Source organism: Gobio gobio, assembly GCF_949357685.1.
Source record: "Gobio gobio genome assembly, chromosome: 6".
NCBI lineage: Eukaryota > Metazoa > Chordata > Actinopteri > Cypriniformes > Gobionidae > Gobio > Gobio gobio.
The window spans coordinates 60,330,196-60,357,603 of record NC_137102.1 but is presented as its reverse complement, the minus strand read 5'-3'; the positions used below and the strand labels follow the sequence as shown (position 1 = coordinate 60,357,603).

Sequence of the window (27,408 nt, the reverse complement as noted above, 5' to 3'; positions counted from 1 at the left end):
CAAATCGCGCGCACATTTACGACTGAAAAATTATATATAATAATAACTAATGAAAAAAAAAATAACGCGGTAGAATGTTAGCAAATAATATTATGACAAAACCACTTAAATCGACATAATAAAACAAAATGGTCTTTTAGCGTTAGCAAGTCTCGCGATAGTTGCCGCGCGGGATCTGCACACTCCGATGTTTCCGGTAAGCTGCCGAGAGCAGCTGGGCCGAAACTCTCCTCACCCTCCGGATCCTCAGCCTCCTCTCCCGGGACTTTCCGCTCACCGGGACCTTCCTCGCTCGCCACGGAGTTCAGGAACTCGTTTTCCCGTTACATGAGAGAGACAGCGAGCGCTGACAGACGCTTTAAACCTCACAAAACTCTCAGACGGATGCTAGCAAGCTAACAGCATCCTCTCGCGCGCAGGCTGAGGAATCAAAACAATGCTTTTATTTATTTACTTCTAGCTCATTTATACTCGTTTCGTGAAGTTAATGTGCTTTTGCTCAGTTTAACAGGATGCCATGTGTGTAGCTGATGTTGACATACGGTGATTTTACAGTTTATATCTAAATAATATATAACATATTAGTGTCATATTAGCCTGAAGTGAATGTCTGAGGTGTTAGGGGTTTATATTAGATTTTTTCCTTTGTAATAATGATCAGATCTGAGTAGGAAACAGGTTGAGGAGGGGATCATCTCGATGACCAGTTGTAAATCAGAGACTTTATTGAGTAAAGCTCAGTCTGAGCTCGCCTTTTGCTGTCCCAGAGATTAAAGGTGTTAAACACATCATGGCTCCCAAGAAGAGACCAGATCCCATAGTTATAACAGGAGCTGGAGAAGGACAGATTTCCTCTACACCCATAGATGCTGCGACAGAGTAAGTCACACAGTGTGTGTAGTCCTGGAGTAGTTACGTACGTCTGCAAGATGTCTGTTAAAGATCACTTAATCTGGAAAGCATCTGCAGTTTACAAACATCTGATAGACGTCTTTAAGATGTCAGTTTTTCATACATTCTAAATCATAAACATCTTAAAGACATTGTTTAAACGACTATTTGACATCTGACAGGAAACGTCCAATAGACGTATTGCAGATGAGCAAACACTCTAAAAAATACGTCTTCCAGATGTAAACACGCACATCAAATAGACGTCTCCGAGATGTACGTGTGCTATCAGGGCAGATTCAATGTGCTAAATCAGGGGTTTTCAAACTTTATGATGCCAAGGACCCCCAAACATCATGAACCTTTTATGAGGGACCCCCTTCCTAAAATCCATGTATTTTTATGTATGAAAAAACAGGGTTCCCACTCGTCCTGGAAAACCTGGAAAATTGATGACAAATTTTTCAGTCCTGGAAAACACATGGAAAATTAGAGAAAATGTAAAATGTCCTGGAAAATCTTGTTGTTGTCTGGAAAAAAAAAAAAAAAAAAAGTTATTTCTTTAGCTGAGTATAAAGAGTTTATCGCTGGCCCAAACAATTAGCGCTAGTTGCAGAAAGCACATGTTCAGGAATGCTGAGTTTGATATTTGTGAGTAGTATTTTGAATAATGATGTTTAGTCTTGTGTTAGCTAATGCTAATGCTATAGCTGCTCAAATGTATGCAGTGAATGTTAACTCTTAAGCTGCTACATATCACATAATTTTGATATAAAGTCACATTTGTGTGTTATATAGTCACAATTGCGTGATATAAACTCGCAATTCTGACCTTTTCTTCACAATTGACTTTTTTGCGCAGTTGCAAGTTTACATCTTGCAATTCTGACTTCTTTTCTCAGAATTGTAAGATCTAAACTATTGCAATTGCAAGTTATAAAGTCCAATTCTGAGGAAAAAAGAATTGCGACAATTTTCGCGTTTATATCACAAATATGTAAACTCGCAATTGCGAGAGTCAGAATAGCGAGATAAAGTCACAATGACCTTTTCTTTCTATTCTGTGGTGTAAACAAGCTTCCATAGTCATAATGTATGATTAAGAGCTCATGTTGAAAAATGCTGGATTGTTAAGTAATGGCAATAAACTGTACGGCTTTTAAAGACTTAGAAAGCAATATTTGGCATGATCCTAGTCTTTTATTCCCGCCGTAGTAAAATTGAAAATGTCCTGGAAAATGGTTGCTGAAAAAGAGTGGGAACCCTGAAAAAACATTTAAACTGTTAAATAGTAGGTGTGGCATTAAAAATACAACATATTGTTTCCAAACTTAAATTGGCTATACTTAATGTTGGATGTATAAACCTGAAGAAGAACATTTTCAATTAAAAATTATTTGAAAAAGCAACTTTCACAATAAATGTGTGTAAGCAGCTTATGTACTGCGTTAAGAACCCCAGTGAGCGAGATAAAGGGGACTAGAGTGAGAAAAACACACTAGAAAGATACAAAACAAACATACAATTCTGGAAAGTGTATACGGCAAGAAAGGAGAGAAACTTTTAGAAAATGTTTGGTAGACTTTAACCATTTTTGCTTTGTCTTTTTATTCTCTGAAATTTTCTGGCAGTTTGAAAACCCCTGTGCTAAATGACTTGTTTTCCTTGAAGAGATAGTTCACCCAAAAAAATTAGAATTAAAAACAGAAACAGGCATTTATTAACCCTCTGGTGCTCTTCGGTTATTTGTGACCGGAAAATTTTCTGTTTTGAAATGTAAAAAATCACAGCTTCATCAGAATGATATAAAACTTGGGGACTTTTCTTGCATTAGGTATGTAAACACACACAAAAAAATGGGGTTATGATTCGAGCATGCTAATTGGTTGTAAAAAACAAAACAAAAAAGTAGCATTAATTGTCTTTTGTCATAAATGACCGACCATAGGAAATGAATGGGAAATCGGTAAAAATTCTGCGAATATTTGTGTGTACAATCTACAAATCGGCCACAATGCTGAAAAAGTACACAGCAGTAACACTCTAAAACATCAAGAGTGTGATATTGACACATCCACTCACACACACACTTATACACACACACACACACACCTATGAAAAACTGAACCTATGAACCACATTTGGAATTTTTAAAAATCACAGCTTCATCAGAACGATATGAAACTTGGTGGCTTTTCTAGCATTAGGACTATAAACACACAAAAAGTGTGGTCATGATTCGAGCATGCTGATTGGTCGGAAAACAAATACTCCCACTTGTGCTCTTCGGCCAAAAATGACCACCATAGGACATTAATGGGAAATCTGCAAAAACACAAATTCACAGAAAAAAAAAAAATCTAAAACTTTATAATAAATAGTCTTTGAGATTTTTTAAATATATATTCAAATCCATCAACAACAAAAAAATCATTAAATGTGTTCAAAAGAGAACTAGTGAATGCTCAAGCCTCTCCGTAGAGACTCTAGTGGTCACACACATGGGTGCAGGATTTCTTAAATAATAACAAAAGAGGCGCTAACCTGCTTTCAGAAAAAAATATTTTGAAGCCCTAGTCTCTATTTTAACCTGAAATAATGCAGTAATAAAAAATAAATAACAAAAAAAATGTTTTTGTATAATTTTCAATGGCAAAAATAGACCATAATTATTGTAAAAATATAAAACAAAATACAATCAAATCATCTCAAAATACAAAATTAAAAAGAAAAAATATTATTGAAGAAAAATAAATTGCATTGGTTTTACTGGGGTGGAGGAAGATTAATTTTTTAGGTGTCCGGTCACTTATGACCAATGCAACCCCTAAAGGAAGAGCACCAGAGGGTTAATATAACTCAGATTGTGTTCGTCTGAAAGAATAATATTTATATATTATATATTAATATTTTTTCTTTTTAATTTTGTATTTTGAGATGATTTGATGGTATTTTGTTTTATATTTTTACAATAATTATGGTCTATTTTTGCCATTGAAAATTATACAAAAACATTTTTTTGTTATTTATTTTTTATTATTGCATTATTTCAGGTTAAAATAGAGACTAGGGCTTCAAAATATTTTTTTCTGAAAGCAGATTAGCGCCTCTTTTGTTATTATTTAAGAAATCCTGCACCCATGTGTGTAACCACTAGAGTCTCTACGGAGAGGCTTGAGCATTCACTAGTTCTCTTTTGAACACATTTAATGATTTTTTTTGTTGTTGATGGATTTGAATATATATTTAAAAAATCTCAAAGACTATTTATTATAAAGTTTTAGATTTTTTCTAGATGTCATCTACATCTAGGATGACCTGAGAGTGAGTAAATCATGGGCTGATTTATCCCTTTAAACCTCAGAGCGAATCTGGAGGCCCTGCAGAAGAAGCTGGAAGAGCTGGATTTGGACGAGCAGCAGAAGAAGCGTCTGGAAGCTTTCCTCACGCAGAAGGCTAATCTGGGAGAGCTGAAAGATGATGATTTCCAGCACATCTGTGAACTGGGAGCTGGGAACGGAGGTGTGGTCAATAAAGTGTGCCACAAACCCTCGGGTCTGGTCATGGCCCGGAAGGTGAGCCGCCAGCGTGTGGGTTATGCCACAGAATGAACCGGATAGATGTCTTCATTTCAAAGAACTGCTCAAATATATTGCATTTCTTGGAAGTGCTTGAAATACTCATTTAAGTATCACATTTCAGCTCCTGCTAGACTTCCATTATACGTGTTTAGAGCTGGGTTTGTAAGTTTGCATCATCAACCTGGTTCCTTTTATTTATCCTTTGAAATATTGCATTAAATAAGCTCTGAGACGACAAATAGATGCGCTTTTATGATGGACAGATGCACTTTTATGATGGATAGATGCACTTTTATGATGGATAGATGCACTTTTATGATGGATAGATGCACTTTTATGATGGATAGATGCACTTTTATAATGGATAGATGCACTTTTATAATGGATAGATGCACTTTTATGATGAATGGATGCACTTTTATGATGGATAGATGCACTTTTATGATGGATAGATGCACTTTTATAATGGATAGATGCACTTTTATGATGGATGGATGCACTTTTATAATGGATAGATGCACTTTTATGATGGATGGATGCACTTTTATAATGGATAGATGCACTTTTATGATGGATAGATGCACTTTTATGATGGATGGATGCACTTTTATGATGATAGATGCACTTTTATAATGGATAGATGCACTTTTATGATGGATGGATGCACTTTTATGATGGATAGATGCACTTTTATGATGGATGGATGCACTTTTATGATGGACGGATGCACTTTTATGATGGATAGATGCACTTTTATGATGGATAGATGCACTTTTATGATGGATAGATGCACTTTTATGATGGATAGATGAACTTTTATGATGGATAGATGCACTTTTATGATGGATAAATGCGCTTTTATGATGGATAGATGCACTTTTATGATGGATAGATGCACTTTTATGATGGATAGATGCATTTTTATGATGAATGGATGCACTTTTATGATGATAGATGCACTTTTATAATGGATAGATGCGCTTTTATGATGGATAGATGCACTTTTATGATGGATAGATGCACTTTTATGGTGGATAGATGCACTTTTATGATGGATAGATGCACTTTTATGATGGATAGATGCATTTTTATGATGATAGATGCACTTTTATAATGGATAGATGCGCTTTTATGATGGATAGATGCACTTTTATGGTGGATAGATGCGCTTTTATGATGGATAGATGCACTTTTATGATGGATAGATGCACTTTTATGATGAATGGATGCTGTTTTATGATGGATAGATGCACTTTTATGATGGATAGATGCACTTTTATGATGGATGGATGCACTTTTATGATGGATAGATGCACTTTTATGATGGATAGATGCACTTTTATAATGGATAGATGCGCTTTTATGATGGATAGATGCACTTTTATGGTGGATAGATGCGCTTTTATGATGGATAGATGCACTTTTATGGTGGATAGATGCACTTTTATGATGGATAGATGCACTTTTATGATGGATGGATGCACTTTTATGATGAATGGATGCTGTTTTATGATGGATGGATGCACTTTTATGATGGATGGATGCACTTTTATGATGAATGGATGCTGTTTTATGATGGATGGATGCACTTTTATGATGGATAGATGCACTTTTATGATGGATAGAGGCACTTTTATGATGAATGGATGCACTTTTATGATGATAGATGCACTTTTATAATGGATAGATGCACTTTTATGATGGATAGAGGCACTTTTATAATGGATAGATGCACTTTTATGATGGATAGATGCACTTTTATGATGAATGGATGCACTTTTATGATGGATAGATGCACTTTTATGATGGATAGATGCACTTTTATGATGGATAGATGCACTTTTATGATCGATGGATGCACTTTTATGATCGATGGATGCACTTTTATGATGGATAGAGGCACTTTTATGATGGATGGACGCACTTTTATGATGGACGGATGCACTTTTATGATGGATAGATGCACTTTTATGATGGATGGATGCACTTTTATGATGAATGGATGCTGTTTTATGATGGATGGATGCACTTTTATGATGGATAGATGCACTTTTATGATAGATGGATGCACTTTTATGATGAATGGATAATCTAACATGTCTTTCTGCTGTTCATAGACATGAAGAAAACGGCCCAGAACGTTTGTGTTTACAGTGTGTTGTGTGTGTGTGTTTGTCGCTCTTCCTGCAGTTGATTCATCTGGAGATCAAGCCGGCCATCAGGCATCAGATCATCCGGGAGCTTCAGGTCCTGCATGAGTGTAACTCGCCCTATATCGTGGGTTTCTACGGGGCGTTTTACAGCGACGGCGAGATTAGCATCTGTATGGAGAACATGGTGCGCTCAGAGGCTTATAGCGTCTTATACTGTTATTTATTATTAATGGACCTGAGCTAACAATGAACAGTTGAGTTTTTATCAACTAACATTAACAAAGATGAATAAATCCTGTAACAAATGTATTGCTCATTATTAGTTTTAACATAAACTAACAGAACCTGATCATGTGTGATTAAAGTGATCGTAATGATTGTGATATAAAGGACAACAGATTTCATTTTAAAATGATCTGTTAATTTTGCTCTTTTATTTGCGGTTCCCTCGCTGACCGCCGTGTGTTTGGTCTCTTTCTCTTGTCCACAGGACGGAGGATCTTTGGATCAGGTCCTGAAAGATGCCCGCAGAATCCCAGAGGAGATCTTGGGAAAAGTCAGCATAGCTGTAAGTGTGTAACTTATGACATATATTTAAATCTGCATATTTGTGATGGGCTTTTCTTTTACCTTTTATAAAGGACATTTTTCCCTAATCTTATGAAATATGTTTCATCTTTCATTTCGAATTCTTAAATTTGTTCAATAAATTCAATCAGAATAATAAGATACAATACGGCTGTTGCCAATCAAATTAAATTATTAACACTGAAAAATTACAACTGCATTAAATAATGTTATGAGATTGTATATTACAGGGTTCCCACGATAGAGCTCAGATCGGGCTCAAAAAATCAAGCCCGACCCCATGCACGTTGTGTCAGAGCCCGGCCAAACACATTAACTGTAATTACGAGCCCGGGTCCGATTTAAACCCGACCATTTTTTAATACGTGTGCGTTCTGATGAGAACGAGCCTGTAATGAGCGAATCGGAGCGGTGTGATGCTCAGTTCTCTCAAGACATGACATTTATCTGTACTGTAGCTCCTATACTTGTTGTAGCGATTAAACAATGTATTTTGTTTCATATTTATGTTTAAATATTATAATGTTATTTTTAAATTTCATCTGATTATGAAAAAAGCAAAGATGCGAGTGGGTCAGAAATGAGTTTGGTGGTGTTTAATATTAAGTTTTGTTTTATAGAAAGCCTTTCTGTAAAGTGAATTTCGTTTTGTATAAATTGTATCTTAATTTTAATCAAGCTTTCGTCTGTTAATCGCCTGGATTTAATAAATAAGAAGCAAATAGACTATAGCAGACTATAATCGTGACATGAAGGCGCCGGAGCGATCACTTTCATTGCACATGAACTGGAGCGCGTCTCATAAATAAACCGAGACTCAGCAGCTACTTACCTCACAGACATGAGAAATGTGTGTAGAAAGCTTGAAATGTTCACTTTTAAACGCAGAGAATCTAAACTCTATCCCACTGGTCCTTGAATCCTTTGTGAATCTGAGAAAAAATATTCAAGGCCCTGGAAAGTTTTGAAAGTGCATTTTTTTTTAAATGCAGGTTGTCTTACCTTACACCTCTCCGCAAAATGAATATAAATCCGATCTTTAATTCCCGTGCTATAGGCACATTTAACAGAGTTCACGTCAACGAAAGCAACAGATGTGAGCTGCATTTGATTCATCAGCTCATTAGATCAAAGACCGCAATATGAGAACGAGCGACCTGAGCACTGGTGAGAGCATTTAGTCTCATTAGTTTTAATGAAGATGATTGTGTAACTGAGCATCTAAGACTTAGCCTATTTCCATACATGAAAATCCCTCACCTTTCGGCGAAATTCGCCATTTTGAAATCGAAATAGGTGACCTACGTGAATTGTGTAGATTCGATGAGAAAACATTTTTTTGGGGGTAGGGGGTTCATATTCAGTGAACTGCGAAGAGGTGCGCATGCCAGAAGGGAGCGCGAGATTCAGTGAACTGCGATTCAGTGAACTATATAATATAAGCGTGAGTCTGCAGGCATACATTTATTCATTCTCAGTGTTGAGCAACGTAGCCTGCATGTGTTACGTTATTGTGTTAATAATAACTAAAGTACCCAATTATGTTACATATTTATTTTGTATGAAAACTAGCGCGTTAGTTACTTATAGATTAGTGTGGCGCGAGCTGTCTCTCACAAACACAGACGCGCGCGCACACAGATATAAGATAATTGTAAAATGAAAATTGACGGACTAAGTTTAAATTTTGTTCTTGCTTGTGTTTTTTTCTGTCAAAATATCAGAAAGCATTTTGTATTATCCATCCGTGTTTTTAAAATGAGTTAAATGACGGACGTTTTACTGTTAACACAGCCCTCATTACATGTCGGATTCGTCTAAATTATACTTGATATTCTTTTTAGAAGAAGTGATTCGTTTTGCTATTATTTTACTCCTGTCTATTCAGTGTCAACTGTTTTCTATAAATATGTTTGTACTGGCTAGCATTTATTCAGCTAATGCGTGTCCTGTTTAAAATGTAGGCCTACAATGTTCAAATGCAAAGACAGCACGTCACAAATAGAAGCCCTTTTCCCTGTGGTATTTAGTATCATATTAGGATATTGGAATAATAAATTAAGTAGCCTATCTTAAATGTACACACAATGTTTTTGTTTTTTACTGTTTCTTAATTTTAGACTAGTTGACCAGCACACATTATATGCAACCTCTCCCCAGGTTGGCAAAAAAAGCATCTCAAAATGCATCAGATTGATGTTTTAAAATATGGAATATTTAAAATTTTCTTCCGGGGGAGCATGCTCACGGACCCTCCTAGAGGGGTAATATCCTTCTCACCTTTTTCACCCCTGACCCGTTTTCATGCCTGTATTTCAGTTTAACTTGCGGCAGTTAGCGTGTTGGCTTGCTTTACTCATTTGAGGTGATGCGTGTTGCATAGCGGCGTACTCTACACACTGTGCGAGCCAGTCTTGACAGTCGCGGTATCCTCATGGTCTCATGTTGTTTCCACCAGCTCAGCACATCTCGTTGTTTCTTTTAATTAATTAATGTCTAATATATAAAACGAAGGAGAAGTCTAAAAAAAGGCCCAAAGCCCGGCCCGCGTTTGAGGTATGACGTGAAAATTGGCCCGAAGCCAATAGGGGCGTAAAAAAGTCGCCGCCCGTCGGGCATAAATGCAGGGCTCTATTCCATATTATTCCCTCCTTCATAACAGTGAAAATCGCTTGGGTGTGAACACAAAGACGCGCCGAAAAACGTCATGAAAAACGCTGGCGATATTCGTCCGGGTGTGCAACTACATTCATCTGATTTTTTCCTTTTTTTCTTCAAACAGGTTTTAAGAGGTCTCGCTTACCTTCGAGAAAAGCACCAGATTATTCACAGAGGTAAAGAAAATAAAGTATTGAATCTTTCAAATGATCTGTGTAAAATGAGTGCACTAATAAGAAACACTGTTTTTCTCAGATGTCAAACCTTCGAATATTCTGGTCAATTCTCGCGGGGAGATCAAACTGTGTGACTTCGGCGTGAGTGGGCAGCTCATCGACTCCATGGCCAACTCTTTTGTAGGAACACGATCATACATGTCGGTACGTCTTCAGTATGGTGTTTTTAGCAAGGGTTAAAGCCCTGATATACTCAAAACTGGTGTGACATTAAAGGGTTATTCACCCAAAAATGAAAATTCTGTCATTAATTACTGACCCTCATGTGGTTGGACACCCGTCAGACCTCCGTTCATCTTCAGACACAAATGAAGATATTTTAGTGTAAATCTGATGCTCTGAAAGGCCTCCATTGGCTCAACTTTACACTCTCAAGACCCTTAAAAGACACTAAAGACGTCGATACAAAGTCCATCTCACTACAGCGGCTCTACAATAACTTTATGAATCGGCGATAATAGTTTTTGTGCGCAAAAAACCCTAAATAACGACTTATATAGTGATGACGATTTCAAAACACGGCCTCATGAAGCTTCAAAGCGTTATGAATCAGTGAGTCGATTCATGATTCGGATCGCGTGTCAAACCGACAAACTGCTGAAATTTGGCGATTCAAACTGCTGAATCGACTCACTGATTCATAACGCTTCGAAGCTTCATGATGCCGTGTTTTGAAATCGTCATCACTATATAAGTCGTTATTTAGGGTTTTTTTGCGCACAAAAACTATTCTCGTCACTCCATAAAGTTATTGTAGAGCCACTGTAGTGAGATGGACTTTGTAACTTTAGTCTTTAGTGCCTTTTAAGGGTCTTGAGAGTGTAAAGTTGAGCCAATGGAGGCCTTTCAGAGCATCAGATTTACACTAAAATATCTTCATTTGTGTCTGAAGATGAACGGAGGTCTGACGGGTGTCCAACGACATGAGGGGACGTCATTAATGACAGAATTTATTTTTGGGTGAACTAACCCTTTAACTGCTATTATCACGTTTTTGTTCTTGAGAGAAAAGCGTGGCGCACATATTAACATATTCATCGTGATGTTCACTAACAGTGTAACTTTTGAACTTCTTAATACCCCTAAGAGAAGAACTTCTCCATGAGTTTATGGAGGCGTTTAGCTGTAATGATTCTGTGAAGTGTTGTAGGATTTGAGCTGATGTTGTGTGTGTGTGTGTGTGTGTGTGTGTGTGTGTGTGTGTGTTCAGCCGGAGCGGTTGCAGGGCACTCATTACTCGGTGCAGTCAGATGTGTGGAGTATGGGTCTCTCTCTGGTGGAGTTGGCCATCGGACGGTATCCCATTCCTCCACCCGATGCCAAGGAGCTGGAGGGGATGTTCGGCAGGGCGATGATGGATGTCGGGGCGGCGGAGACTCACAGTACCTCTCCTCGACCCAGACCACCCGGCAGACCCGTGAGCGGTGAGAGATGGTTGCTTTATGGATGGCAGCACAAGATTTTGAGTCGTTTTTGGATGTTATTAACCCTCTGGGGTTCTTCAGGTCAAAAATGACCCTAAGCTTTTTATAAATGTAAAAAAAAAATCATAGCTTCATCGGAATGGTCCGAAACTTGGTGACTTAATTGAGTCAAAAAACATACAAAAAAAACCTCACACACACAAAATCACGATTAGCTTTTGGAATGCCACGCGTTCATTTATGTGTGCGTGTGTTTTTGTGTGTACAAGTGTGTGTGTGTGAGAGTTTTTTTGTCTGTTTTGCACTCTTGATGTTTTAGAGATCTTCACTGTTGAGTCCTTTCTTTCTGCATCCTGGCTGATTTGTAGATTGTATGCACAAAAAAATTCTGTATTTTCATATTTTTGCCAATTTCCCATTCATTTCCTATATGGGTCATTTTTGACCCGAAGGTCCTGAGTGTGACTTTTTTTTTTTACCACCATTTAGACTTTTCAAATCCTGTCCCCAATTTTTTGGGGTGTTTATATACCAAGTACCAATAAAGTCACCAAGTTTCGGACCATTACGATGAAGCTACGATTTTAATTTTTTTTTTATAAAACGCAAGATCCACTATAGTGGTAAAAATGTGCTATTGCGTGATGATAAAAATGCTCAATGTGTCCACCGGATGGCACCGATCTCATAGAAAAAATTGCTTTCATGAGGCCTAGGCTTGACTCTAAAATGAAATACAGCTTTAATAAATAAATAAAAAAACTATATATATAATTTTTTTTTTAATTATTATATTCAATGGGAAAAAAATGGGTCATAATTGTTACATAAATATTAATTATAAATCATAAAATTATCTCAAAACACCAAAAAATAAAAGAAAAAATATTATTGAACAAAAATATATTTAATTGATTTTACTCAAATCTTTTTTATCTTAATCCCGCCCTCTGGGTCATTTTTGACCTGAAGGTCCTGAGTGTGACCCATAAATGAAGAACCCCAGAGGGTTAAAAGTGTAGTGTGTATTTTCTTCTAGCGTCACCAAATGGACGATTCAGCTCTTCTTTGAGTTTTGCACTACTGGTCAAAAGTTTGGAGTAATTATGATTGTTTTAATGTTTTAAAAGAAGTCTCTTCTGCTCACCAAGGCTGTTTTTATTTGATCAAAATACAGTAATAATTGTGAAATATTATTACAATTTAAACTAAGTGTTTTCTATTTTAATATATTGTAAAATGTAATTTATTTCCGTGAATTTTCTTCAGTTTTAGTGTCACGTGATCCTTTAGCAATCATTCTAATTTGGTTATTTTCAGTTATTGTTGGTATTTATTTGGTAATAACACTTTTTTTAATGTTAAAAACAGCTTCATATTTTTGTGGAAAACTTGATATATTTTACTTTTTCATGACTCTGATGAATAGAAAGTTCTAAAGAACAGCATTTATTTGAAATTGATGTATTTTATTCATTAAATAGTGACATTAAAGTATTAATCATTATTTTAAATATTACTTACTCCAAACATTTGAATAGAAGTGTATCAGTTTCCAACAAAAGCTGCAAAAACACTGATAATAATCATAAATGTGTGTTGATCATCAGATCCTCATATGAGAGTGATTAGTGAAGGGTCATGTGACACTGAAGACTGGAGTAATGATGATAAATTCAGCTTTGATCACAGGATATAAATTACACTTTACTAGATATTCACATAGAGAACAACTACTTTAAAATGTAATATTATTTCACAATTTTTACTGTATTTTGGTTTAATAAATGCAGCGTTGGTGAGCATATTTCATACATATAAAAAATCGTAACTATTCCAACTTTTGACCAGTATTATAAATCAAAAGTTTAATAGTTTGTTTATAATATTGCATAGAATGCCAGCAGGTGGCACTATAATAATAATAATAATAATAGCACCTTTAATGCATGGAATGCAGCTCAAAGCGCTATCATAAAAACATAAACATCAATTACAACATATAAAAAATGAATATAACATATAATAATAATAACATAATGCATAGAATACTCTGCACCCCCCACCGATCCAATATTGCATCATCATAATCATTTAAAAAAATCTATAAGTTGTACAGCACAAAACTACACATATATGGTATCGTTTGAAAGATTAGAACCTCAGCTTTCTTAATAACAATCACTTTTGCATTGATGTTACATAGAAAAAGATAATAAGGTCTGAATTTGACCCCCCCTGCAATTGAGAAAATCATATGAATAATATTACATTTCATATTTATATCACACAAACGCACCAAGTCATATATCAAATGAAAGCTCTCACCCTCAAGAATTTCACTGTGCAGTTTATTTCACCAATCCAACACTTTACAGTAACGTTATTATCAAAAGAATCACGAAGATGGAAATGACTCCTTTGAACAAGCAAACACATGAGTCATATTCCTGTTCGGATCACTTCCTCCTTGTGTAGCTACTACCCTCGAACGCTATATTAGCTCGTTCCTTAGGTTGTTTTCTTCAAAATGAGACCATTCCCTCATGTCTGTGAGCGAGCATGGCCAAACCACACTATGTCACCAATGTCCAGATCAAAACATGTGATGCAGACAAATACTCTTATTATCCTTAGTTTTGATCGCCGTGATTTTTGATGACGTCATCACGTATTGCGTCATACATCAAAAAAGCTGAGTATCTCAGCTGTCTATAGACATGTCGATCATGCTTCTGGACCAATCAGAGCCCGAGATCTCCCTTTACAAAGTTGAGGAGGCGGAGCCTTCTTCTCGATTCCCCAGGCAGGCTTAAATCAATGCAGATGAGGAGGAGTTACTAGATAGTTTGGACAGATTCATCTCAATAACTTTTAACCACCTTTTTTTGAAAGGAGATATCAAGAAAATTATTTTTCCCCTGTTTACTGACACCTAGTGGAATCAACAGAAACTTTCTGAAGGGAAATAGACCAAACAGATTAAAAATGATAGATTTTCAAATAACAAATGAACTAAAAAATGACTTTTTATACATGTTTATCATAAAATTGTGAATAAATATAATATAATATATGCAATATTCCACCACTGTATTAAAATTTAGAGTGTTTTCTGTCAAATGAGACCATTTTTATCAATTTACTCCAATGTATGTGGGTAGGGCGCTCTTTTAAATTCAGATATGCCTAATTCTCTAATAAAATCTAAATATGCTGCAGAGCTGAAGTTGTAAAAGCAAGAGTTCAAGCACGCTTTTAGGTTTCTTAGGTTTATGTTAAAAAATATTAAGCAAAATATATAATGTATAAATATATAATTAAAGGATTAGTTCACTTTTAAATAAACTTTTGCTGATCATTTACTCGCCTCCATGTCATCCAAGATGTCCATGTCTTTCTTTCTGCAGTCGAAAAGAAATGAAGGTTTTTGATGAAAACATTCCAGGATTGTTCTCCATATAATGGACTTCAATGGGCTCCAAACGGTTCAAGGTCCAAATAACAGTTTCAGTGCAGCTTTAAAGGGCTTTAAACGACACCAGATGATGAATAAGGGTCTGATCTAGCCAAACCATCAGTTTCTGCGAGAAACCCAGCAGTATTTATGCTATTATTTTACCTCTTATCAGACGAACGTGATCATCTCTGAGCTCCGCCGTAACTTCCGACAAGTGAGGTCAAAATACGAGCATGGTCATAGATGTATACGTAGATACGCCTGCACAGATCAGTAGAATGAGGCATCTACGATTGATATATCTATAACCACGCTCGTATTTTGACCTCACTTAGCGGAAGTTATGGCGGAGCTCAGAGATGATCACGTTCGTCTGATAAGAGTAGGGTTGGGTACCGAAATCCGGTTCCAATATGGCACCGGTACTTATTTAACCGGTATGTACCGGACCGAATCAGAACGCAGATTTCGGTTCCTCATTTCGGTGCCAAAATTCAAACGTGCTTTCGCGCTTTGGCTGAGCCAGAGACAGACGCTCAGCGCTCGTCACATCACATCTCATGACAACAATTCAGTGTTTTCAACCACATCTCATGACAACTATTCAGTGTTTTCAACCACATCTCATGACAACTATTCAGTGTTTTCAACCACATCATGTTTATTTCAGGTTTCAGACATTTAAATGCTCATAAATAGGCTACTAGCAAAAAACACACACTGATGTCTGTGGAAGCGGCAATGACAATCCTTTCAGACGGTTATAATTTGACTAACGTTACGTGTTTTATTCACATCAGATACATGCACATAATATAGTTACTATATTGTTTACTCTTTTCTTCTTCCAGTTCACTGGTCACTTACTTTCATGTATTTCGTGAGACGAGAAGGAACTCAAGTGTTGTAAATCCGACAGATCCGATTCTGAGGCGCAAACTAACATGGCGCCGCCCATTGCGCTTTATAGATCAACTAACACACATTCACTCACACATTTGAACATCAGATAGTTCGTGACACAGTTAAGAAGTTTGTGAATATTTTGAATAAAAAGAAAAAAGCGAAATAAACCCGATACAGCTGAGCTGTCAGCGCTATTGCGGCTGCTGTGTCATGTGAGAAACATGACGCGTCGTCATGGAAACATTAAGACGATGCGTTCTAAAATATTTAGCCAGAGAATATGATCATATTTCAAAATAAAGCTGAATCTCGAAGCTGGTTTGTAGCAGAGCAAGAACACAGACGACTGCTGTTATTACTGTAACTGTTATTAAGAGTTATATTAGGCTTGTTGTAGTTGGGTGGCTTAGGTTTTACTGTGAATTTGTAAATATGTCAATTATAATTTGTAAATAAGTAAATTGTGTTTTGTATTTATTTATATTCATACATTTAAGTATACATTAAACTTTTAATAAATGGTTCAATTTAAATAATAAATAAATAAATAAAAAGCCATTTAATGTCATCCACCTCGTTTGGTGGCCTTTTAAAAAAAAAAAAGTATCGGTTCAGGCACCGTTTAGGCACCGGAACCGTTTTAAAAGTATCGGTTTGGCACCGGAATCGAAAAAAACCCAAACGATACCCAACCCTAGTTAAGAGGTAAAATAATAGCATAAATACTGCTGGGTTTCTCACAGAAGCTGATGGTTTGGCTAGATCAGACCCTTATTCATCATCTGGTGTCGTTTAAAGCCCTTTGAAGCTGCACTGAAACTGTCATTTGAACCGTTTGGAGCCCATTGAAGTCCATTATATGGAGAACAATCCTGGAATGTTTTCATCAAAAACCTTCATTTCTTTTCGACTGCAGAAAGAAAGACATGGACATCTTTGATGACATGGGGGCGAGTAAATGATCAGCAAAAGTTTATTTAAAAGTGAACTAATCCTTTAAGGTAAACATCATGAGTTATTGACTCTATTGCCTGTTCTCTTTCAGGTCATGGGCCCGTCATGGCTATATTTGAGCTGCTGGATTACATCGTCAATGAGGTGAGAGTCTTTCAATCACAGCCTGGCTATAATCCCATAACAATACTGAAGATCATGTTTAGTGTGTCTGAACTAACAGCAGATTCACAGCTGAGGACTCAAAGTGGTTTTAAATGCATGAATGTCCAGAGTAAACGGGCAGATTGGACAGATATATGATTCCCCATCACACTGTGAATATGATTCTGATGCTGTTATTAATGATATATGAGTGTGTAAATTCTGAGGTTTTCTGTGTGTTATCCATCAGCCGCCCCCGAAACTGCCTCACGGCGTCTTCACGCCTGATTTCCAGGACTTTGTGACCAAATGGTGAGTTGTGTGTGTGTGTGTGTGTGTGTGTGTGTGTGTGTGTGTGTGTGTGTGTGTGTGTGTGTGTTCAGATGTGATTGAGATCGTGTGTGTACAGATGTGAGTGATCATTGCAGCTGATTATCTCTGTGTTTTCTGTCTAGTCTCATTAAAAACCCTGCAGACAGAGCGGACCTGAAGATGCTGGTGGTGAGAACACGTTTATCATGTTTTAATGCAAGATGAAATCAAATCTAAATGAGTTTTATAATGAATGCACCAGTGTTCATTATTATTATTACAGTAACCAAGATTGAAAATAATATCAGCCATAGTTAGTGCCCTATGATTTACAAACATGGACATAATCGTGGAATAAAAGCAGAATTTGCTGTATAATGCGTAATTTCACAGAATTTGCCATTTTTTTGATGAATAAATAAAAGCAGTGCACTTAAATGAAGTCATGATATAGACTAGTGTCTGTGAATATTATACTATCATCATATCATAGACTCAAACATCTCCAACCCGTCCAAATTAAAGTTCAGTTTAACTTGAAGAAATTGTGACAGAAATATAGAAGTCTCAATGTAACAATAATACTAACACTAATAATAAAATATTGTTAAACTTAATATTTTTTAAGGAAAAATCACCATTTTCCGTCCATGTTTTAATTTTAACAGTAAAGCTCAGTTGTGCAGCACTTTGACTAAAAAGTTTGTTTAATTTTATGATTAAAATATTTAAATTATTTTTTTATGCCTTCATTTGATTGCCCTAAAAATTTAAAAATAACACAAATTTGTGAATAATTGTATATTTATGTGTATAATTATGTTTGTATAAATAAATACACACTCATCCATGTGTATATTTAAGAAAAATGTATTATGTTAAAAAATGTTATATATATATACATATATACATATATACATACATATACATGCAAATGCAAATATTTCTTAAATATATAAAAGTGTATGAAAATATATGTGTATGTACTGTGTTATGTATATATAAATACACACACACATACATGTATATTTAAGAAATGTGTTATATTTATATATAATATAAATATATATACATGGGGTGTGTATTTATATATATACACCATAATTATACACAGTACACACACATATATTACGTAATCACAAACTTTTATTTTGGATGCGATTTAATTGATTTGACAGCTCTAATAATAATACATTTGATTGTTTTTATGAAGTCAATTAATTAGACATGCTTTTTGATTATTACAATTTAATTTGGACAATATATAATATAATATTGTACTATATATATATATATATATACACACACACACAATATATGGATTATAACAGAAAAAATCTAATTTCACAGGGCCTTTAACATGTCATTTTTGTTCAACTTTTAATAAAACGTTAAATTGGATACGTTTAAATTATTTAGACATGCTTTATGATTACTACAAAAATAATATTAACCATTAAAATGGGTTTCAAAAATTAAAACAGGAAAAACTGAGTTTGGGAAAAAATAAAAGGGATTTCATAGATCAAATCATCTGTTTCCGGACATTATTCACTATGACTGGCAGAATCATATATTATTCCAATATAAATGATCTCTCTCTCTCTCTCTCTCTCTCTCTCTCTCTCTCTTTGACAGAATCACACGTTCATCAAGCGCTCCGAGGTGGAGGAGGTGGACTTCGCTGGATGGTTGTGTAAAACCACTGGGCTCAACCAGCCCAGCACACCCACACAAACAGCAGAATGACACACACACACACACACACACACACACTTCACCGTCACCTGACACACGATTCCCCGACACAACACCAACGTTTACAGCGTATCTGATGGAACACGTGCAAAGCTGCTTATTTTACACACACACACACACGGAGAATCTCATGTCACGGTCAAAACACAGATATAACACAAAGATGAAGCCTGTTTTTACGACTTTGCATGTGGGTGACATTTGCCAACAAACTTCCCATTACTGAGAAAAAAACTCTTATATTATTCAATTCTTTATATTATGGTAGTATTTGTTATACTGCCTTTGAAAATCCCATTTTCAAAGTATTTCCTCATATTCTCCATTGTTGCGGCTCCTCTCTTCCCAGTCTGTCAGTAACTATCTTTCTGAAAAGCACACTGTGCTCTGATTGGTCGGCTGGAGCGGTGTGTTGTGATTGGTGTTTGGGAAATGTCCCGCCCCTTACCATAACGGCCAGTTTCAACACTCAACCAGGCCTTTATTCTGCATATGAATTATTATAATGAGGAATATTGTGTTTGTTCCCGGAGGAAAACTCAGTGGAGGCGTTTCAGGAGTTCTCTACTGATACTGATTTAAAATACTTAATTATCATGAAAACGTCCCTGCAATAAAAATGTTAACGGTCCTAAGAATAAGCTTCATTTTTAAGAAAACATATTTTTCATATGTTTGTCTTTTGATTTTTGAATTATGACCTGAGAATGTTTCCGTCTTGATCACGTGTAATGGATTCATAAATGCCAGGATATCAGTTATGATTATTACTTCATGTACAGACGGATGTTGCTTTAAGACTCTCAATAAAGCGACTGCAGAGGGGATGAACGCTTTCTGCTTTCCATTTTCCATTTGTCCATTGTTTTGTTTTTTTAGATTAGAAAAATAAAAAGTGTAAAGCAGTTCAGACTTAATGTCAGTTCTCTGTTGTTTTAGATGTGCACGTTTAGCATCACAAGACTGAAATATACACCGATACGCCATAACTGTTGATCTCCTGTTAGTGGGTGGGATATATTCGGCAGCAAGTGAACATTTTGTCCTCAGAGTTGATGTGTTAGAAGCAGGAAAAAAGAACCAAACAGACGAGCTACTGAAGCTCAAACTGACCAACACAATACTAGGAAGGTTATAATGTTATGCCTGATGGGTGTCTGAATTGAAACATTAGCTCTGCAGTTGCTGAGGTGTTTTGCTGTGAAGCTGCATGGCGTTTCGGGTCCCTCTTTCGATGTAAGTCTGGGATTTTTCATTCGTTTTATCTAAAAAAGTGCAATACTGATGCTCTGACTATAAGCCTAATAATTGTTTGTCCCTCAGAGAAAGTGTTGAATGATTTCCTGAGTTTGCCAAATGTCATTCCAGTGATGATTGTGCCTCATTAGCACTAGATGTGAGGGATGCAACAGCTCATCACGGCCACCAGGGGGCGGTACAAGTCCAAAAAACATCCAACTGAACAGGTTTTTGTGATATTGCACCAAACATCTTCAAATAATCCCATGCTTATTGATTGAGATATTCCTTCATCTCCAAGTCTTTGAGCTAGAGTCAGTGTGAACACCCTGAACAATAACACTCGCTTGTTTTGACCAGCTACAACATGACCTGTTCTAATGTACGAAGCCTTTGAGATTTCGGGCTCTTAAAAAGTCTAGAATTTCAAAATCAAAAAGTAGACAAGACTTGCCACTGTCAGACTCCTGTATGTGTTTTAAAGGGTTAGTTCACCCAAAAATGTAAATTCTGTCATTAATGACTGAGCCTCATGTGGTTGGACACCCGTCAGACCTCCGTTCATCTTCAGACACAAATGAAGATATTTTAGTGTAAATCTGATGCTCTGAAAGGCCTCCATTGGCTCAACTTTACACTCTCAAGACCCTTAAAAGACACTAAAGACGTCGTTACGAACTCCATCTCACTACAGCGGCTCTACAATAACTTTATGGAGTGACGAGAATAGTTTCTGTGCGCAAAAAAACCCTAAATAACGACTTATATAGTGATGACGATTTCAAAACACGGCCTCATGAAGCTTCGAAGCGTTATGAATCAGTGAGTCGATTCAGTGGTTTGAAGCGTTATGAATCAGTGAGTCGATTCATGATTCGGATCGCGTGTCAAACCGCTGAATCGACTCACTGATTCATAACGCTTCGAAGCTTCATGAGGCCGTGTTTTGAAATCGTCATCACTATATTAGTCGTTATTTAGGGTTTTTTGCGCACAAAAACTATTCTCGCCGATTCATAAAGTTATTGTAGAACCACTGTAGTGAGATGGACTTTGTAACGACATCTTTAGTGTCTTTTAAGGGTCTTGAGAGTGAACCGTGCCATTGAGCCAATGGAGGCCTTTCAGAGCATCAGATTTACACTAAAATATCTTCATTTTAGTGAAGATGATCGAGCAGAACCTGTTCATTCCTCAAGAGTAAAGACTGCGGATCTATAGTGATCGCTACTGAATGGCACTTTTGTATTTTTAGAAAGATTATATCCAAATATCTGTCGCAAGAACTATTAACCCAAAACGAACACTAAACATTGGCTTTACTAGTAGCCAAATCACACACAGAACCATGTTTAGCAAGCCTGTAGATAAACAATACATAAAAGCTCTAATCAAAGAATCATTTACACTAATGCCAGGTTCACTGTTGAGATTTTAAAAAGTTTGTAACGTTAGGTGTTCATCGGATAACGCTAAGTATGAATGAGCGTTATCATCTGTTTACTTCCTTGCTACAACATACAATTAACAATACAAACTATAACAGGAAAACACATCGACGAGAAATAAATCAGACTTACAGGTTGTGGCCCATGAGCAGCTTCTGTTTTTAATCCGTCTTTCAGGACAAGCCGTTGTGCGAATCGCGATGATTGTGAAGCTTTCCTCCGTGAAATGTGCAGCACAGAGAGCGAGATTTGGGTAATAATTATGAGGGACCGAGTTAAAAATACATTTTAACCATTGATCCCGAACTCCCTGAAGCCTGAACAAAGAGGACCTGCAATCCAGCCTAACTATACCACAACAACACTCCAGCCTAACTATACCACAACTACACTCCAGCCTAACTATACCACAACAACACTCCAGCCTAACTATACCACAACAACACTCCAGCCTAACTATACCACAACACCACTCCAGCCTAACTATACCACAACACCACTCCAGCCTAACTATACCACAACACCACTCCAGCCTAACTATACCACAACACCACTCCAGCCTAACTATACCACAACACCACTCCAGCCTAACTATACCACAACAACACTCCAGCCTAACTATACCACAACACCACTCCAGCCTAACTATACCACAACACCACTCCAGCCTAACTATACCACAACACCACTCCAGCCTAACTATACCACAACAACACTCCAGCCTAACTATACCACAACACCACTCCAGCCTAACTATACCACAACTACACTCCAGCCTAACTATACCACATCAACACTCCAGCCTAACTATACCACAACACCACTCCAGCCTAACTATACCACAACACCACTCCAGCCTAACTATACCACAACAACACTCCAGCCTAACTATACCACAACACCACTCCAGCCTAACTATACCACAACTACACTCCAGCCTAACTATACCACAACAACACTCCAGCCTAACTATACCACAACACCACTCCAGCCTAACTATACCACAACAACACTCCAGCCTAACTATACCACAACACCACTCCAGCCTAACTATACCACAACAACACTCCAGCCTAACTATACCACAACAACACTCCAGCCTAACTATACCACAACAACACTCCAGCCTAACTATACCACAACAACACTCCAGCCTAACTATACCACAACAACACTCCAGCCTAACTATACCACAACAACACTCCAGCCTAACTATACCACAACAACACTCCAGCCTAACTATACCACAACACCACTCCAGCCTAACTATACCACAACACCACTCCAGCCTAACTATACCACAACAACACTCCAGCCTAACTATACCACATCAACACTCCAGCCTAACTATACCACAACAACACTCCAGCCTAACTATACCACAACACCACTCCAGCCTAACTATACCACATCAACACTCCAGCCTAACTATACCACAACAACACTCCAGCCTAACTATACCACAACAACACTCCAGCCTAACTATACCACAACAACACTCCAGCCTAACTATACCACAACAACACTCCAGCCTAACTATACCACAACACCACTCCAGCCTAACTATACCACAACTACACTCCAGCCTAACTATACCACAACAACACTCCAGCCTAACTATACCACAACACCACTCCAGCCTAACTATACCACAACACCACTCCAGCCTAACTATACCACACACCACTCCAGCCTAACTATACCACAACAACACTCCAGCCTAACTATACCACATCAACACTCCAGCCTAACTATACCACAACACCACTCCAGCCTAACTATACCACAACAACACTCCAGCCTAACTATACCACAACACCACTCCAGCCTAACTATACCACAACACCACTCCAGCCTAACTATACCACAACAACACTCCAGCCTAACTATACCACAACACCACTCCAGCCTAACTATACCACAACACCACTCCAGCCTAACTATACCACAACAACACTCCAGCCTAACTATACCACAACAACACTCCAGCCTAACTATACCACAACACCACTCCAGCCTAACTATACCACAACACCACTCCAGCCTAACTATACCACAACAACACTCCAGCCTAACTATACCACAACACCACTCCAGCCTAACTATACCACAACACCACTCCAGCCTAACTATACCACAACACCACTCCAGCCTAACTATACCACAACACCACTCCAGCCTAACTATACCACAACACCACTCCAGCCTAACTATACCACAACAACACTCCAGCCTAACTATACCACAACAACACTCCAGCCTAACTATACCACAACAACACTCCAGCCTAACTATACCACAACAACACTCCAGCCTAACTATACCACAACACCACTCCAGCCTAACTATACCACAACACCACTCCAGCCTAACTATACCACAACAACACTCCAGCCTAACTATACCACAACAACACTCCAGCCTAACTATACCACAACAACACTCCAGCCTAACTATACCACAACACCACTCCAGCCTAACTATACCACAACAACACTCCAGCCTAACTATACCACAACACCACTCCAGCCTAACTATACCACAACACCACTCCAGCCTAACTATACCACAACAACACTCCAGCCTAACTATACCACAACAACACTCCAGCCTAACTATACCACAACACCACTCCAGCCTAACTATACCACATCAACACTCCAGCCTAACTATACCACAACAACACTCCAGCCTAACTATACCACAACAACACTCCAGCCTAACTATACCACAACACCACTCCAGCCTAACTATACCACAACAACGCTCCAGCCTAACTATACCACAACAACGCTCCAGCCTAACTATACCACAACAACACTCCAGCCTAACTATACCACAACACCACTCCAGCCTAACTATACCACATCAACACTCCAGCCTAACTATACCACAACAACACTCCAGCCTAACTATACCACAACAACACTCCAGCCTAACTATACCACAACACCACTCCAGCCTAACTATACCACAACAACACTCCAGCCTAACTATACCACAACAACACTCCAGCCTAACTATACCACAACACCACTCCAGCCTAACTATACCACAACAACACTCCAGCCTAACTATACCACAACACCACTCCAGCCTAACTATACCACAACACCACTCCAGCCTAACTATACCACAACAACACTCCAGCCTAACTATACCACAACAACACTCCAGCCTAACTATACCCCAACACCACTCCAGCCTAACTATACCACAACACCACTCCAGCCTAACTATACCACAACACCACTCCAGCCTAACTATACCACAACACCACTCCAGCCTAACTATACCACAACACCACTCCAGCCTAACTATACCACAACAACACTCCAGCCTAACTATACCACAACAACACTCCAGCCTAACTATACCACAACAACACTCCAGCCTAACTATACCACAACACCACTCCAGCCTAACTATACCACAACAACACTCCAGCCTAACTATACCACAACACCACTCCAGCCTAACTATACCACAACAACACTCCAGCCTAACTATACCACAACACCACTCCAGCCTAACTATACCACAACACCACTCCAGCCTAACTATACCACAACAACACTCCAGCCTAACTATACCACAACACCACTCCAGCCTAACTATACCGCAACAACACTCCAGCCTAACTATACCGCAACAACACTCCAGCCTAACTATACCACAACACCACTCCAGCCTAACTATACCACAACACCACTCCAGCCTAACTATACCACAACACCAGTCCAGCCTAACTATACCACAACACCACTCCAGCCTAACTATACCACAACACCACTCCAGCCTAACTATACCACAACACCACTCCAGCCTAACTATACCACAACACCACTCCAGCCTAACTATACCCCAACACCACTCCAGCCTAACTATACCACAACAACACTCCAGCCTAACTATACCACAACACCACTCCAGCCTAACTATACCACAACACCACTCCAGCCTAACTATACCCCAACACCACTCCAGCCTAACTATACCACAACAACACTCCAGCCTAACTATACCACAACACCACTCCAGCCTAACTATACCACAACAACACTCCAGCCTAACTATACCACAACACCACTCCAGCCTAACTATACCACAACACCACTCCAGCCTAACTATACCACAACACCACTCCAGCCTAACTATACCACAACACCACTCCAGCCTAACTATACCACAACACCACTCCAGCCTAACTATACCGCAACACCACTCCAGCCTAACTATACCGCAACACCACTCCAGCCTAACTATACCGCAACACCACTCCAGCCTAACTATACCGCAACACCACTCCAGCCTAACTATACCGCAACAACACTCCAGCTTAACTATACCGCAACAACACTCCAGCCTAACTATACCACAACAACACTCCAGCCTAACTATACCACAACTACACTCCAGCCTAACTATACCACAACAACACTCCAGCCTAACTATACCACAACACCACTCCAGCCTAACTATACCACAACAACACTCCAGCCTAACTATACCACAACAACACTCCAGCCTAACTATACCACAACACCACTCCAGCCTAACTATACCACAACAACACTCCAGCCTAACTATACCACAACACCACTCCAGCCTAACTATACCACAACAACACTCCAGCCTAACTATACCACAACAACACTCCAGCCTAACTATACCACAACACCACTCCAGCCTAACTATACCACAACAACACTCCAGCCTAACTATACCACAACAACACTCCAGCCTAACTATACCACAACACCACTCCAGCCTAACTATACCACAACACCACTCCAGCCTAACTATACCACAACAACACTCCAGCCTAACTATACCACAACAACACTCCAGCCTAACTATACCACAACAACACTCCAGCCTAACTATACCACAACTACACTCCAGCCTAACTATACCACAACAACACTCCAGCCTAACTATACCACAACACCACTCCAGCCTAACTATACCACAACAACACTCCAGCCTAACTATACCACAACAACACTCCAGCCTAACTATACCACAACACCACTCCAGCCTAACTATACCACAACACCACTCCAGCCTAACTATACCACAACAACACTCCAGCCTAACTATACCACAACAACACTCCAGCCTAACTATACCACAACAACACTCCAGCCTAACTATACCACAACAACACTCCAGCCTAACTATACCACAACTACACTCCAGCCTAACTATACCACAACAACACTCCAGCCTAACTATACCACAACACCACTCCAGCCTAACTATACCACAACAACACTCCAGCCTAACTATACCACAACACCACTCCAGCCTAACTATACCACAACACCACTCCAGCCTAACTATACCACAACAACACTCCAGCCTAACTATACCACAACACCACTCCAGCCTAACTATACCACAACACCACTCCAGCCTAACTATACCACAACACCACTCCAGCCTAACTATACCACAACAACACTCCAGCCTAACTATACCACAACACCACTCCAGCCTAACTATACCACAACACCACTCCAGCCTAACTATACCACAACAACACTCCAGCCTAACTATACCACAACAACACTCCAGCCTAACTATACCACAACAACACTCCAGCCTAACTATACCACAACACCACTCCAGCCTAACTATACCACAACAACAC

At 38.3% G+C, this 27,408-nt stretch overlaps 1 protein-coding gene across 1 annotated transcript; it reads left to right on the top strand.

Annotated features, from left to right (window-relative positions):
- Window positions 1-170: 170 nt before the first annotated feature.
- Window positions 171-19,974, top strand: map2k2b (mitogen-activated protein kinase kinase 2b). Its single transcript, XM_079819120.1, has 11 exons — window positions 171-879; window positions 4,256-4,466; window positions 6,663-6,809; window positions 7,116-7,193; window positions 9,996-10,047; window positions 10,127-10,251; window positions 11,318-11,531; window positions 16,943-16,995; window positions 17,246-17,307; window positions 17,451-17,496; window positions 18,946-19,974. Exons 1-11 carry the CDS (start codon window positions 791-793, stop codon window positions 19,054-19,056), a joined length of 1,188 nt encoding a protein of 395 aa, XP_079675246.1. The 5' UTR covers window positions 171-790; the 3' UTR covers window positions 19,057-19,974.
- The last annotated feature ends 7,434 nt before the right edge of the window (window positions 19,975-27,408 follow it).

Coding starts and splice junctions, on each gene's coding strand:
- map2k2b (XM_079819120.1), top strand. CDS start 791: ATGGCTCCCAAGAAGAGACCAGATCCCATAGTTATAACAGGAGCTGGA. Junction 880..4,255: donor CCCATAGATGCTGCGACAGA/GTAAGTCACACA, acceptor TTTAAACCTCAG/AGCGAATCTGGAGGCCCTGC. Junction 7,194..9,995: donor TGGGAAAAGTCAGCATAGCT/GTAAGTGTGTAA, acceptor TTCTTCAAACAG/GTTTTAAGAGGTCTCGCTTA.